This window comes from Emydura macquarii, unplaced genomic scaffold, assembly GCF_026122565.2.
Source record: "Emydura macquarii macquarii isolate MOO-44397 ecotype Brisbane River unplaced genomic scaffold, CSIRO-AGI_Emac_v2 contig_2205, whole genome shotgun sequence".
NCBI lineage: Eukaryota > Metazoa > Chordata > Testudines > Chelidae > Emydura > Emydura macquarii.
The window spans coordinates 5,866,896-5,883,662 of NW_027132342.1; the positions used below are offsets into that span (position 1 = coordinate 5,866,896).

Genomic DNA, 16,767 nt, shown 5'->3' on the forward strand with positions numbered 1-16,767 from the left:
AAGCATTACACATTTAGATAGGTGCATTACGTTTAGTTTGTTTTAACCTTCTGAAATCATGGGTACCAGCCACTACCTGAGAGGATATAATACAGGGTGAGTCAATGGCTCGATTTATCATGCCAAATACCATGTACATCACTGGCGAATAAGGCTTTTGTTCTAGAAGTTTCTCAAGTGACACTGACCATCTGAAACCCACACCACAAAGTTAACAAGTGCATATAAACTAACTTTTTTACTAGGCTACAGAGTAGTTGGGGTGAGGCTCAGAAGGTCTGCTACAGATAATCATTCAATGGCATGGAGGCTTTTCTCAAGGACTCGAATGTGGATAATTGGGCTGGAAAACAGTCCTATGTTTTGACATCTCCAGCTTCAGATCCCAGAAGGGCAAAGATGATCAAAAATGATTTACAAAAATAAATGTATTCAGCCATTTTAGAACCTGAAAAAGATTCAGTTCTAAAAACACATGCAGGTTTGTGCTGGAGGTCAGGTGAGCGGAATGGCTCCTCTTTAATGGGCTGAACCAAAATCCTGCCTTGCAGCAACCCTAAACTGTGTGTTATTAGGCCCAGCTTTATTACAGACCGGCTCACTCAACTGATACAGCCCAAAGGGAAAGCAGGGCAGCAGCTGCTAGAAAGCTGAGGCATCAGGCCAATTTTCAAAAGAGAATCTCAAGTACTTAAAGGTCAAGTAACTGGTTTCTTTGTCTTCCTCACTACATAGTTTCTTTGTTCTTTCACTGAGAGAAATTTGGTGGTAGCGGTGGGGGGAGGGAGAATATGCTGCTGTTTTTATAGTGCAGCACAATTGGCAAACCCTCACTTTAGAAAAGTGTAGGTTGTAGCATGCATGACTAACGATTAATGATGCTCATTAAAAAATGTAGTTCTGGTGAAATTCATTAATGCTTGGCTTGAGTCTTGCTAATAGTTACGCAACATTAAGAGCAAGGCAATTACAGATCTTGGCAACAACTTGTTGAGAGAGAAAAGAATACCTTTTCCTGTTAACTCGATGTATGACATGTCATATTACAAAAATATGCTGGGTTGGAAAGCTTCTGGAACAATCAGACACATTAACTGTAGCTCCATTGCCACCTGTGGGTTAGTGCTGGAGTTTGCTCTCTGAAATGGAAGCTGATGGGAAAAGACAAACGGTGCTCGAAGAAAATAGCTGGTTTAAAACAAGGGCAGGTTATAAGCCACACCAGTTAGAGTGGGGGGGATAACTATGCTTTTCCCCTGCCTTGTTTCAAGTGCTTGAATATTAGAGTCGCCTAACATTTGAGGGCAGTGTGAAAGAATAAGTTGCATGGTAATTTTCATCCCAAAGGATCCAAAAACAGACAAGCAGCTTTATTCAAATAGCACCATAGAAAGCTTCTGCTGGGACAAAGGGCAGGCAGATGGAGAATGAGCTAAACCAGGGATGGCCAAACCGTGGTTCATGCGGCTCTTTTACAGTTAAAGTTCAGCTCAGAGCTCCATATGCCCCTCCCCATTCTCCACCTACCAGATTGGGGTGGTGAACTCAGAGCTTCTGCTCTGCGGCCGGGCTAGAGGAATCTGCCCAGTGGGGAGGGGAACCTTGGAGAGGTCAGTAAGTTTGGCCACCTCTGCAATAGACTCAGGAGACAAGGAGGAGAAGTCATGGTAAAAAACCTAGGTGTCATCCCATTCTTTTATGGGAGTTCCATTGTTCATACCCAGCAAAAAATATAGACGATTATGGTCTCATCCAAAAGACCAATAAACGAGCTGCACAGAAAACAGGGTTCATGCTTCAGTGCCAGTTTACAACTAAAAAGATTTCTCTCCCTAACTGTCAGTGCTACAAAACCAAGCTATGGGGAATTTTTTAAGGGTTCCTACATCATCCCAGTAATAGATATTGGTTCTGAAACAAAATCTTAGTTAATAAGTCTGCTGATGCACAAACCAAACAGATTCCAACTCACTCTGCCATACCTGCACTGGTTCTGCTGTGCTAACAGGAGTTAAACAGTATACCAGCTTATTCGTTACTCAACGGAGATTATTGTGAATACAATTAGGGGCAGTTCTGCCAAGTAGCAAATGAGGTTTAAAAACAGTTTTTTTTGTTTTTGTTTTTTTTTTAAAAACACAATAGCTGCACATTTTGTAAATATTCATTTAAATTTTGAATATAAAAATCTATCATCACTCTCTGCTCTCCCCCTCAAAAAGAGAACAAAAAAAATCAAGCTTTATCTTCTGAAGAAAAATCCTTAGTCACAGAAATCTTTTGACATTGTGCCCTATCCATATCCCTTTATTGCACAGGTCACGGCAAACAGTTACTTACTGAACTACCCTCAAACTGTTCCTTTATCACAGTATCATCCACAACTTTTGGCTCATTAAGGGCTCCTGCATTTCGTGTGCTCCTGAGAAAAGACAATCCAAGTTCGGGGCAGGCATGCTCTACAGGAGTGGGCACTCATTCTAGCAGGTTTTCAAAGTGTCCTCTGGTCTGTACAGATAACTCACTTTTAGTAAAATCATGAAAGTCAACAGAAGACAAGACACAACTGAAGGATTATAGAAAAGTCATGAGGATTCCAGAAGAAAAAAAATTAGTTACTGATTTCATAAAGCCCTCTCATATGTAGATTTAACTCTAACACAACTTTTATAAACTTTATCCTATTTAGAATAAAATGTCCAAACTATTGTTTAGTTAGTTTATAATTAATTTAAAACTAAACAATAATTTGGGACATTTTATTCTAAATAGGATAAAGTTTATAAAAGTTATCCAGTAGCAAACTGCAATATCACTACATTTGAAGTGAAGAACTGGAGGTGATAAATGGTTTGTTTAGGTCAATAAAGACCTATGTGAAGCTGATGCCGTTAATAACCTAAAACCATTTAATTCTGAGTATTTATTACCAGGATTATTATTAGTGTAAAAAATGAGGGAAAATTCAGTAAGTCAAAAGATAGGGTCACGTAACGTCAGTTAAGCAGCACTCCTTTGTTGAATTTCTGACCATCGCTGATTTGCAAAATGAGTTTCAGTATGTTGCACAATTTTCTCTGCTTCACTTAAGCCATTGTAAAATGGGTACAACTGCAACTATAGCATTCACTAGTATGAACATACTACTAGTGCTTTCCTAGTTCAAAGAAATGTTGTGACTTCATGTTCTCTTTGAGATCACATGAAGTGCTATAGCAATGTAACAAAATATACATGTAAATTTAGTGTCCATTGTAGGGTCACAACTGCACATGGCCCAAATACTAGACTTTGCATTTGCACTCAGCTGTTTTGTTTTGAAGATGTATCTGTTTTTCTATCTTCCCCATTGACTCTCCATAGGAAGTGTCAGACATTATTTTAAAGGTATATGCATGTAATTGGAGGGCAAAATGTTGCCCACTTCAATCTTACTCTAAATAGAAATCCCACTGATCAGTTGGCATTGCATGCATGACATGGAAAGCGGAATTTGGCTCAATGAATATTGCCCCCCAACTCCATATGCTCATTGCAGAGAGTTTGATCTCCACAACTAAAAAAATCCCACTCCATTTTAGGACGGAACAATGCCAGGGTTTTATTGTATGTGTGAGGGCACGCCTCTATATGGTAAGATGCTCTCAAGCTGCGTTTTAGCATGTCATCTGCTGTTACAGCCTTAGAACACAAATGGCCAAGACTGTGTCATCAGTTTGGGCAGTACTCCCTACGGACATCAATGAGGCTATTTACTTAACATAACATGGGTCCTATTTTTTTTTTTTAGTGTGGTAATCCAGCCTTACATCTGCATAGTAAAATCCACAGGATGTTTCTTGGAAGGTAGCTAACTATTGCATGTGCACTAGTCAGTTGCTTGAGTGCTAATAGCAGCATTGGGAATTATGTGGTTCATTCATACCTCTTCTCCACTCTCTCCCCCTTTTAAACCCTATACTGGTTTAATGGCAATGTTTAATTTGTAATATTGCAATGTTAACAGGCTTATAGTTTTTGTAAGCTAAGTACTAGCCCCAGGGGGATTTTTATTTCCAGATGAGTCATGAACACCTGGAAATGGGTGTTTATAACAGAAATATGTATCCCTGACAATAGTTAAATATAGCATGCAGTAGCTCAAGTGAAAAGCAAATCCAAAGTATATGCTAATAATGCAGTTAGAAACCAGCTTTATTGTTTCAATCAGTTTTAAATTATTTACATAATATAAATCTTTGAAAGATACATTCCTTCATTTAATCAATGGTAGAAGGCCTTTATTATAACATAGCTCCAACAACGTTTAGCTCAAAAAGAAATACAGTTCACTCCAGTGAAAGCTGATGAACAGAACGTACATGTTAACTCCATGACAAACATTTTTTTTTCCAAGATTGGGACCCATTTTATTGACAGGACATATGACTTAACAGAAACGTGAAAATGGAAAAAAAAAAAAAAAAAAAAACATTGAAAAAATGTTGTGGAACAATGAAATGACAATGGAAAGTTTTCCTATTATCCCACAGTCCTAACACTGTAAGTGTTACAGGGCTTTGGATAGCTGGGACTAAGATTTATGAACCAATAAATCTACTTCAAGTTATATTTGTTCAAGATACTGATACATTCTCAGTGCTGAGACTAGTCAAAGCTCTTATGTACAACACTGCATTACACTACCAGACTGTATCTGAGATACACAAATGAAAGGGGTCATTGAAACAAAAAACCCCACACACTTCACTGAAGATTTCACACCAACTATTATGAGAAGTAAACACCTAAAATGATTGTAACAAAGATTAGAATTTTTATTTTCCAGTTTATTTTGTGCATCTGATAATATTGTGTTTGGTAATTTACACTGTTTCCCCCTATACAGTCAGTTTCACATTGTGTTTTGTGTGGTCTCTCCCCACTTATGTGAAAACAAATTACACACACACACACACACACACACACACACACACACACACACACACACACACACACACACACACACAAAGATAAAAGTGAATTTAAAACAAAAAGTCAGGAGCATTATAGGAAACTACAATTCCTATCACTTTGCAAACATTAAGTTAATGCTCACATCATGGACGGGAGACGTAAATTATTCTCCATTTCTACAAGTTGGGGAAACTGAAGCAGAGAGGCTAAACAGCTTTCAAAGGCCACAAAGGGAATCAGTATCAAGTCTTGAATTAGTTGGTATTCATCTGAAGCAAGAGTATCTTCTAGACTATTCAGCATTTTAAAGAATCAAACACTTCATATTATGCAAACTAGCCAATTGTGCACAGACTAAAATACAGTACAATATAGTTTTAGAAGATTCCTTCTGTTATTGTAACTAGGAAACTGACAAACTACACAAACAGCTCATTTGGTAAAGCCACTGGAAGTCAGACAAGTAAATTTCCAGGGTCTCACCACATCACTAGGGCACCACACAACTGGCACGTGAAAGCAATTTACACATTTTCTTTTCCATTCCAGAGGTCTTTGGGCCACAAAGTTTAGCTTAGGTCACATGCCATCTAGACTTGTGCGGTTCTAGCACCTCGGAAGCCTCCCTCATTCTAGCTGTATGGTTAGCGAAAGGAACACCTACTTGGCACAAGAACATGACCAGCCTTTGCCATAGCCTTCAACCCCACAAATACCATTAAATTCACAGTAGCAAAAAAAAATTTTTTTAAATCAGCAGAGATAATGCACAACACAATCTCTGGAAATATGATGCAACTGTTACTGTTCAGCAACTGTAATTACATCCTGCATGATGCAAGATGACATAGGGCTAGCTGCTATCTTCACCAGTTTAGTGCTTGCACTTTTTTTAACGGGAGCCTTTTCAAAAGGTATCTAAGAACAGATTAACCAAAATACAAAACATTAAAACCCATTGACGAATCAGCCAACTCAAATTCACAGCAGGTAGGATGCAGCCAGCCCTCCTGATAGCCTTCAAAGCAAGCCTCCCCAACAAAAGGAATTAGATCCCAACTGGTACAAAGAATCAAGGTTTTACCAGGAAAGTGCTGTTCTAATTTGAGATTATGTCTATTAAAAAAGATTTGGTGGGAAGAAAAGGGTATAGTTTAACTTCTCTTAGCTGTCAACTGCCTTTTTAAAGAAATCCAGGCTTCATCATGCTGGAATGAGCTCCCTTTTCTTTATAATTTGATCCAATCAGTAAACATCCTAAGCATAAGGGGGTCAAAAAACAGAAGTCACAGCATGTGCTTCAAGTGGATTTCTTCTTACCAGGATTATTCCCCCTGCCAAATATTGACCTTTTGATACTTAAAAGCCCTTTGGGATCTAATTACCATCAAACAGCACCCTTGGGGATCCTAGGTAATATTAACATATCACTTTTATACATGTGTACATGACTTTTGTCTGATATATTTTAGTCTGTCAACATGATACAAGAGTTGCACCAAAGATCTGTCTGTCAACTTGACAACCAAAATATTTGAATACTCCTCCTCCCTCCATATTTTCTGTATCAACATTTTGCAGCAAATCTATTACACAAAGCAGCAGCAAGAAGCTCAAAGCTCTTCTGCTTTCACTGTGGCTAGCTAAAGAACTTATTGTTAAACTAAGATGGATGACAGTAATAGTATATAATCAAAATGTTTGGGGAAGCTTGGGTATAAAACTTAACACTGCATTTCTGAAGTTAGTTCCCTAATCACAAGGAGACTTCCTAAACCAGAAATTGATTATACTAAGTCATTATTTCTTTGTATGATGGATACAATAGCCATTAATTATTTGAATAAAGTTAAGTTTGATGGGAATAGTTTTGGTTTCCAATCAGTGAAAGGATACTTCATCAAGAAAAAAAGGAATGAATGTCCAAGGGAATTGAGTTTATATATTTCAGTAAACACTCAAAGGGAATGAAGATACCTCTAGGTTGCCATAACTTCAGTTCAAACTTAAAATACTTGCATCAACAGTGGATTATTTTATTAAAAGTGGTACCAAGTCTTCTTCAAACTATTGCTTTTGTTCAACTCGATTGCAAGACATCAAAAACGGTTTCATTTAATTTTACTACCAGTCCAGAAAAGGCAACTTTTACATTTTGGGAGGACATTGCATACTAGTCTTGTATTTTCCCCACACAGGCTAGGAAAGGATTTGATAGAATAATGTACTTGGTGGACATGAGTTTCCATAAATATGAGTGGGCTACTCCTTAGTTGGTACCTTAGCTACTCTAGCATTCTGGAAAAGATAGCCAGAAGTATATTATTTGGTCTTTTATTATACCATACAGAGTTACACATTCAGTAATTAATCCTCCTGTCAATACACAGGAAATTTTGTGAAACTTTATATACACTGGAAACTTCTGGCTTAGGAATTTGTCTACATGTTATCTTAAACTTGTGCCACCACATGAACAATACACCTTAAGTAAGGGTACTAAACACTTCCATGTGTGCGCACTCAGCAGAAGCTGCCAACAACAGGTATATGACAATGTTTAATATGTGAGTATCAGATTTAAGTTTCCCTATGTTGAAGGACAATAAATTTACTTCTAATTAGCATTTTAATTTGCCTTGTTACTAGAATAGCTTTTTTCCCCACCTAAGCTTATTACTATATTAAAATCATTTATCCCCAAAAGCAAAGTGAACAGAAAAACACATGGAAAGCAGACAATGGCAGCAGAAAGCTATAATGGATACCTTATTAACATAAAACATACATATGCTCCATTAAAGATAATGTATGTAATTATCACACAACAGACTCCTTGAACATGGTCAGTTTAACAAAAAAGTCAGCACACACAAAGAGCTGGATTTCTTCTTTACATCAAAATTTCTACAAAATAGGAGAGTACAATGTAATACACAAGTCCATAAATGCAAGATACGGTACAATTCACACTAATTTACAAATGGTTATTTACACTGTTGTATATACATATCCAGTCAGACCCGGTTAATGAGTCAGCTTGACAATTCCTTTAAAATGCAGAACACTAGATGAATGAGTTTAAAATGACATGAGATTGGTTATTATTTAAAAAGCTCTGATGCTTAAGTGTCTTAATAGATCAGACATGGATTAACCTGGTCTGATTGTAGAAATGTGTCAGAAGAAAAAAATTCACATAAAACTCTGCTTTACAAAAGCAACCAGGCCACTATGGTCTATTGACTGATGCTGCACATGCATGAATGCCATTGCTAACAACCTTCTTTATATTTACAATATAGGTTTAACTATACAGTAAAAGTTATTAATTTTGGCATTCAAGCCTTTAGCTTAACATAAAGACAACAGAATATCTTCTTGGCAACTCAAAGCCAGAATTACACAGGGATGTTCCTAGAGCTCTGAGACATTTTCCTTTTTAAATAGCCTCAAATTACTAAGAATGAGGAAATGAACTGTAACAAAATGGATGTTCCTTATTTTGGTTCTTCAGTAGTTCCCCTGTGTTCAGGCTATAGGGTATTTACAGTTACAAACCCAAGTTTGCACCGTGCAATACCATCCCAAGTTCCCACTTAGAGAGTATTCTGCAAACATATTCAACAGGAGAGGAAATTTTGAGCAGTTCTGGATAAAACCTATTAGGCGTGAGACTCCAGGTGACTGGCATTTCATTTTGGGAAAAACTAACTATTTCATAACAACATCTCTCAAGAACAACTTGATCTAGGAATTTGAAGTTTGTTGCATACGCTAATCTTCAATAGAAACTATTGCAAAGTCACATTTTCTGAAACGGATTTTAACATTTTCTGAAATGGATTTGAAAATGCAAGTCTCTGCTATACTGCAAAGTCTCCTATTACAATTCTGTGATAAGTCTCGTGCTTCTTAAAAATGACTCAGGCAAAGATTACTGTGTTTGTAATATCTTTGCCCCAAAGAGTTTTTGAGGTCTGTGAAAGGAATTCAGCGGAATTTAGCAGCTCAACATGACAGAGGCTGAGATCCAGTCATGAAAAGCTTAGGTTTTAAAGGAGTAAGCTTTTCCCCTGCAGAGATTATGGTTACCTGCACTGTATAAACAAACACCTCCTTTAAAAAATTATAGTACAACTCCAAATCAAACCAGTACTAGTATCTAATCAAGAAAGAGCTACCAGGGCAGGGAGACAATGGAATTTATAAACCGCACAGGAGACATCCTAGCTGTGCACTCTCCCTCTTGCAGAATGAATGATCTGCAGTGTCACTCATCTGACCTGAGTGGTAGCCAATTTTCAATTTCTAGCAGGCTGTTTCCATTAGGAGGCGAGACTGATGATGTAATCAGGTATTTCTTTGATGTCATCCTGTTTATTTACAAAGAATGTACAAAATCCTTTTTCCCACAGTAGGAATCAAACAGCCGTTTCTTTGCTCAGTTACAAGCCTCTTTCAGCCTGCACTTTACTCAAGAAGCTTTCATTCAGTTGTTTACTCTGGGTCAAACAACCAGGGCTTCTTTGGACCTTGTGGTTCTTTGTTCAGATAGCATGGGACATCACTCTTGAGTAGCAAGAGTTTGAAGAGAATTAGGGCTAACAACAGCTGGACTGTACTTCAGAATAAACAGACACCACTGTATACATTTTTAAACAGTTCTCTTTGGGATAGTTAGGAAGGGGGCTCTAGTAAGTGTTCCAATTTACCAGGGTAAAAAAAAAAGTTTGAAAGTAAACTCCACATTTTTACTCTCAAATATTTGTATGAGTATGTGTTACCAATGCTAGAAATAAAGTTGCCACTTATCAGGCAAGCTTGGTGGGGTTTTTTTTTTTAAATCTCAAAATAAACTGTTCAGGATTCAACACTGTTACTCACACTAAGTAGTTCCTTACTCCAAGAGATGTCTTGCTGAAATTAAAACTTATGGACCAAGTTACTACTTAATATGAGGAAGTGTGGCAGAATAATACTCTTAGCAAGGAGAGAATTTTCAGGTACAAAGATTAAGAAGCTGTTCACTGTGTCACTTTCATGAGCTCTAGCAACATCCTTGATAATGCTACAGAAGGAAATGCAATGTCAGTTGGTCAGTTCTGTTTAGACTATGAAGAGAATCTGTCCAATTTAATAAACTAGTTTAGCAAGTACTAAAGAAACCTTACCCACGTCCAAATATTTTTCATGAAAATTTATCCATTTATATTAAAATTTTAAGAATGTGATTATAACCACCAAGTGATGAATACAAAGTTAGTTTTAAGGAATAAGACTTGCTTTTGTAAAATAACAGAACACCATTCAAAATTGTGTATAAGGTGAAAGTTTTTCATACATGTCATTGCTTTAAGCATCCTGAAACAAGCTACGCTTTTGCAAAGCCTGCCTGTATTTGACAATATGCTATAAAGCAATTTTGAATAAATATTCTTGCTGAGTCTGTGCACCAGACTCCCAAAAAAAATCTACTCCTAAGGTGAGTTTGTGTTTGCACATACTGTATATGCATACACACACAGACTCTGTACATGTGGGCACTTCAGTGACCAAAGTGCAAAGCTTTTCAGAGTAATAATCAGAATTGACTGAGTGACTGCTCAACTCCACAGCAATTTTCAAGATTTAAAGCATCATCTCCAACCTCTCACAACATACATACAGTCAAAAAGTAAACATTTTCTTTTCAATTCACATTTTGTACTTCAAACCATTCTTGGTATAATAGCTTTTTAAAAAAAAACATTGATGATCAAAGCCCTATCATTCAAACACCACACATTTCAAGACCATCCTCTCCAACTTGAGACTTTGGGCTACTAATATTTTGCCAACAGTACAGCAAGAAAGCCAGAAAATGTAACAGAATCTATAACTATTGGACTTTTAAGTATTTAAAGACAAGAATCCAAGTTGGGCAGATGAGGAAAGAAGGAAAAAGGTTTACAATCTATGTATCCTTCCTTTAAGCCAAGTGGTATTTGTTTTGCTCCCAAGTTCAACAGGATTTCATGTTCACTAAGTTTTAGCTCAATGGTCCATCCTGTTAGCTACTATTGCAGTATTTTTTAAAAATTATATGAGTTCAGAGCAGTAGAGTTCGTAGAATTTTGAAAATCTCTTTCATAAAGAATTTAATAATTTAAGATTGTGGAACAGTGGTCTTTAAAAAAAATGGAAAAATTTAACAAACAAGACTCTCCCATACAAGTTATGGTTGGTACATTTCCTGTCTACATTATAAACACATTCCTAAATAATCAGGTGGCCATAAAGCCTTCAGATTTCTAGTATGTAGTACTAAGCAGAAGGAATGTTGATATTTTACCCCAATAAGTAGGTAGATCTACTTGTTATAAAATTTAAAGTACCGTAATGTGGAAAATTGTTTTTTATCCTCATCTCCCTCCCTGCCTCCCCAATTACTCTGTACCAATGATTGGCATTTCAAGAGTAAATTACCACTATTCATGTAATTTTTTGTATACAGTTAAAAGATTAAGATTCTCTACTGACCATGTAGTCTTTTTTATATAAGTTAATGTCACTAATAAAATAAGTTGTGAAAAAACAAATCCTTTGGAACAGTTTCACTGCCTGCACTCAACATTTACAGAAATTGATGAAAGCAGCAATGGAATCATGTTAAACTCATAATAAATAATTCACATACAACATGTTAAATTACTTAAGTAAGGATTAAATTGCCATCTCTACAACCTTATAGATTTTGCAAGTTTCTAATCCATTTTATATCAACAGTAGGTATGCTCTTCTTATTAGATTTAACATTAAAAAGACTTGTTTAGAGGCATCATTTGTAAAGCAAAACAACCAAGTGAATACTACAGAACTTTAACAAATGTTTAGCTTTTTCAATATCTGTTCTCAGAAAGGATTCTTAAGGATTGCTCATCCACTTGAGGATAACTGAAGCTCCTCTTCATTATTCAGGAAGCTTTAAGGCTGTGACCTCTGGCTTCATTTTGAAATACTGGTTAAAACGAACAATTGCGTACCTATTAAAAAGACAGAATTGAAACAAAGTTACAAAGAGCTGAGAATGCCACAGGAGTCCGATCAGGTTTATGGCAAGTCTTGAAATTTTACAGTAAAATTTCACAAACAGCTACATGTTTTTTACAATATCATGTGATGTTTTTGTTTAGTTTACTGTGCCATCTACTGGTTACTTTATAGTATCTTTTAGATTTGAAAATCTTGTAACTGATTCTCTAATCCAGTGAGTTTCAACACCAAATTCAGGTGAACAAACCATAATCTTAACTTTATATTTCATCAGTTTAGCGACAATAGGACTCACACTAGTAATTTAAGTGTGAACTAATTAGCATCTTAACTAAGTGCTACAACAAAATTTCCAAAAAGATGCACAATCTTATTGCAAAGGGAATTCATTTTACAATTTTAAACATTTTTCTTTTGATGAAACCCCACAACAGCATCAGCTAGTATCTCAAGAGAAGACACAAATTTTATATACTTTTACTTTTAATTAGATTAATGTCCCTTGCTATTTGGAAGGAAGGACTTTTTAAAAGAAATTTAAATAGGAATAGATCATCTGGTTCTTAGATTAGAGCTCCATTCCCAGCTCTTCCACAAACACCAAGAGTAAGTTATGACCAAGAGTAAGTTACTTAACTTCTGTGCCTCAACTTCTCCAATGCAAATAATACTTACCTACCTAACACATTTGCTTGTGCGGCTTAATCCATTAATAACTGTCAAGTGCTTGCCTGGGAGACACTACATAGTGGAGTGCAAGCATTTTTATAAGATACAGGGTTGACATTTTCCACCACAAAAGAAAAATATGATCCAGACTTTTTGTGGATGTACTGACATTACCCAAGCATCTTGACAGAATCTCACTACACAAATAATGATCTACTGTCACCTCTGGAGCATCCTGCTTGAAAATTTTAACAAAACAAGATCAATTCACTCAGACATATTGTAGTTCTGAAAGTTAGGAGTTCACTAGGGAAATAGATTAGCTAGTTATAGATAGTGCAGTCACTTACCCTAGAAAATCAAAGTCAATGGTGGAATATTTGGCTTGAATCAGAGCCCACAATCCCCAAAAGAAATGAGAGGCCTAAAAAGAAAATAATTGGTGAAAAATTATTAGCTTTATATTCTGTAAACAAGTATATGTTAAAAGCAATGAGCAAAATGGCTTGTCTGAAGGATGTTCTACAATTATCAAAAAAAGCCAAAAACGTGATTTTATAATTAAAATTTTGTTCTACAATGTAAGTTTTCTGAAACCAGATATCAGCAAGTCAGTACTGTCCAATACTGTCAATGAGATGCGCAGAGTTAATGCCTTGTAATGTGAGTCACTATCTAGAAAGGGTCTTGCTCAATAGTGTTTATCAAACTGAGACATAGGTCATTTGTTAAGAGAATTGCAGCAATGTATAACCATTACATATCTGCATAGTTGTTTGACTGTGTTTCAGATATTAAATATTACTTGGCACCAATATGCATCACTTTCCACTGCTGCTAATGAGACTAAATAAAATCTTATATAACAATCATTTAAAACTCAAGTGATTTGAGACTTGTGTAAATGCTGCTCTGACCCCACTTCCTGTTCAAGTTTAGATAAGCCATTTGTAAGCATATGTTCAATGTCAGATTGAAGCTATGGATTATATGAATTACACAGTTACTAATGTGTTTTAATGTGTTTTAAACTTTGGAACTTGTATGTTGTGGTCACCAGCTTAACAATCCCCTTGTGAAAGATGCATATGATTTTGGCCCACCCATGTTGCAAGTGATACTTCATACCTCTTTTTTGTAAATAAAAGCTTACAGTAATGACAAATTGTTTCCTGAAGCATCCATATAATTAGAATATTGTACTTAAATTCGTTTATTAAAGTTGTATAGTGTGGGCAGACATTTGAAAATATCTCAAAGCACACGCATATTTACTTCTCTCTAATGCATTTATTTCAGTTTTGATCAATTTGTCTAACAGTAGCAGTCTGGAGTTTTACACTAATGCTCATTTATTCTAGTTCCTGTTTTTTCTAATGTGACCTAACACATTAATGAAGTTTAGTCAACATTAAAGGAAACCTTATTTTTTATATTTTACAGTATTTGTAAAATGTGTGTAGTCTGGTCTTAAGCTGTTCAGTAAGCAGAAACCCACCCCCCCTTAAGCATTAATATGAGTAAAAAATTCAGAGCTCATGATATGGCTGCAGATCTAGCTTTACTAATTTAAGTAAATGGGACAGCTGAATATAATTATCACAGCTGGTACTAACAGTGCTAGCAACAAATGAGCAATAAAGAACTGCAATATTTTCTAATAAAGATTTGTCCAATGGATCATCCTCTTGAAAGTCAACCAATATTCCTCACTGTAACCACCAGCCTTTGCCAGAAAATTGGAGAAGCAGCCACGTATAGATTTGTCAGATGTATAGGGGCCAAAAAGCCAGAAAAAATACTAGAACCATAAGGCCAAACTAGCTGCTCAGAGTTTCACCTCAATCTTCAAGCACTATGATAGCAGATACAGCTTTTCAGAGGAGAATCAGTGGAAAAGGAAGGAAGAGCATCTTAGACTAGAGAGCCAGACAGACACTCATTTTTTGCAGTACATCAAGACATGAATGTCCTATGTTATAGTCTTCGAAGTATGAAGTTGTTTGCATCACACAGTGTGGGTCACGGGGCCGACACGCCGCAAACGGCACATCTTGCTGGCCCTCCTCAGGATTAGCTCTGCCAGCTTGCACTCTCCCTCAGGAGTTTTCTCCTGTCTTGTCTCGCTCTGCTGTCCCACTCACTCCTGGGTCTGCAGCGCCCTCTCTGGGGCTTGGCCCTCTGGCCTGGTCACCAACGTCCTCCTCTGCTAGGGAATTCAGTCTTTCCAGACCTGTGTGCTGGCTAGCACCTCCAATGCTCTTGCCACTCCCCAGTGGCTGATAGAGGGCAGGCCTGGGTTCCTCTACTTCCAGCCCAGGGACCCTATAACAAGCAGCCACAATCCTTGTACAGTCCTACCCCTTGCTACTGTTTCCCTGGGCTTCTTCCTACATTTCTGGCTTCCCCTCCCTCTGGGTTTGCTAGCCTCCACTCCACTCAGGGAGTGACTGCAGCCTACTTCCCTGCAGCCTTTTCCAGCAGCAGCAGCAGCAGCGCCCTCCACGGTCAGCTACCTGCTTTATACATGCCTTCCCTGTTCCTGCACATCTGAGCCTCCTCTCAATTAGTTCCCTATCCTCTGGCTTCTCCTCCAGGTGCCGCCTGTGGAGTTAGTTGGCCTGTCTGGACATCTTAACCCCTTCCAACCTTGTGTGGTGTGGACACCCCTCACAGTGCTCCTTTTATTTTTCAAACACAGAATTTTGATCTTTGACAAATGTTATTTACTTTAAAGTCACCCACCCACGCACCCTTATGCTACAAAAAACAAAAACCAACATCAAACTCTTGAGGCAAAGCCACTTTTCTCAACTCAGAATTTACAAGCCCAAGTGATAAACTTATAGAACATTCAAAATTGATGTTGATTTGTTGATCAATACCAGGTGACTGATTTCAGACTATCAAGTTAAACCTTAAGGCTATTTAGAAAATTTCTATGGAAAGGATACATACTTACCACTTCAGATACATGTTATACAGTTCAATATTCCATTACTCAGATTCTTTGGTTCTCAATTAAAAATAATCTAGGTTAAGGTCTGGTAAGGCTCATTTCACTATATACAGGGTCAGTTCAAATCCTGATGTCTATTTCTTCCGATCAAAGCCAGCAAGACTTGGGAGTGTTGAGAAACTATCATGCCAGCCCATCTTTATTGGCCAATATGAAAGACCCCCTACATGGTCCTAGGTTCTTCATTGAGAAATCTCACAATCAAGTTCACTTTACTGAAACTATTACTTAAGGAAAGCTGTGTCCAATGAAGAACAGTTGATCCTCCACAGAAGATCATTAAACAGGAGTGGAAAGAAACAACTGGCAGTAAACTTAAAATGTGTTGCTTCTAGACAATGGATTCTAGTTGGCTTTACCTCACCAGAAACAGCCTGCCCTTGGGAATAAACCTACTAGAAGTATCCAAATAGTATAGGCCTAGCAGTGAATCCATTTACTTTCCAAAGATCTATATTGAGTTAGACTGATGCACAAATAAATAGAAATTGAATAGCAACATTAAATTGCATAATGTTCTCCATCACTAATAATAAAGGAAAAACTGACACTTCAGAAAAATATTATATGAAAGATTCCCTACAGGTATTACATAATCTTAAAACTGCAGGTTCGTTGTACAGGGAACTCTCAGTTTTATTTCGCTGGAAAGTGGTAAGCATACCTGGAGTACTGTATATATTAATAACTTTTAGAAAAACTTACCAATGCAAATTGATTGACTTGAACATACAGTATTTCTACCTCTTTCTCAGTAACATCTGTACCGAATCCTTTATATTCCTTGTAGGCCTCAAGATAAGATCTCAACCACTGCTCTTGTAATTCTCTATCTGGATAAAGGCTGTAGTCTACCTCACTCACTCCTTAAAGAAAAAAGATTTATAAATTAAAAAAATCAGATGTTTGACGTATACTTTTCAGGAACTTTGCAAATGTGTATCATTAATAACTAAATATAAACAGATTCAGATGCTCATGTCAATGCATACCCCTTGACCCCAAATAAAAACACAAAACAGGACTTTAACATTTGAAAGATTCTGTACTTAAATATTTGATCATTGCTAACGCACATGTATATTTGT

General features: G+C 36.9%; 1 protein-coding gene across 2 annotated transcripts in view; it reads right to left on the reverse strand.

Moving 5' to 3' along the window:
• Window positions 1-4,176: 4,176 nt before the first annotated feature.
• The window catches only part of ETNK1 (ethanolamine kinase 1), a 52,246-nt gene continuing 39,655 nt past the window's right edge, over window positions 4,177-16,767 (reverse strand). For both annotated transcript variants that reach the window (XM_067559208.1, XM_067559209.1), the window contains exons 6-8: window positions 16,385-16,545; window positions 13,011-13,084; window positions 4,177-11,981 (exon numbers count right to left, since the gene is read on the reverse strand). In XM_067559208.1, coding sequence (XP_067415309.1) covers window positions 11,909-11,981; window positions 13,011-13,084; window positions 16,385-16,545 — 308 coding nt within the window. In that variant the 3' untranslated portion in view covers window positions 4,177-11,908. The remainder of the gene's footprint in view (window positions 11,982-13,010; window positions 13,085-16,384; window positions 16,546-16,767) is intronic.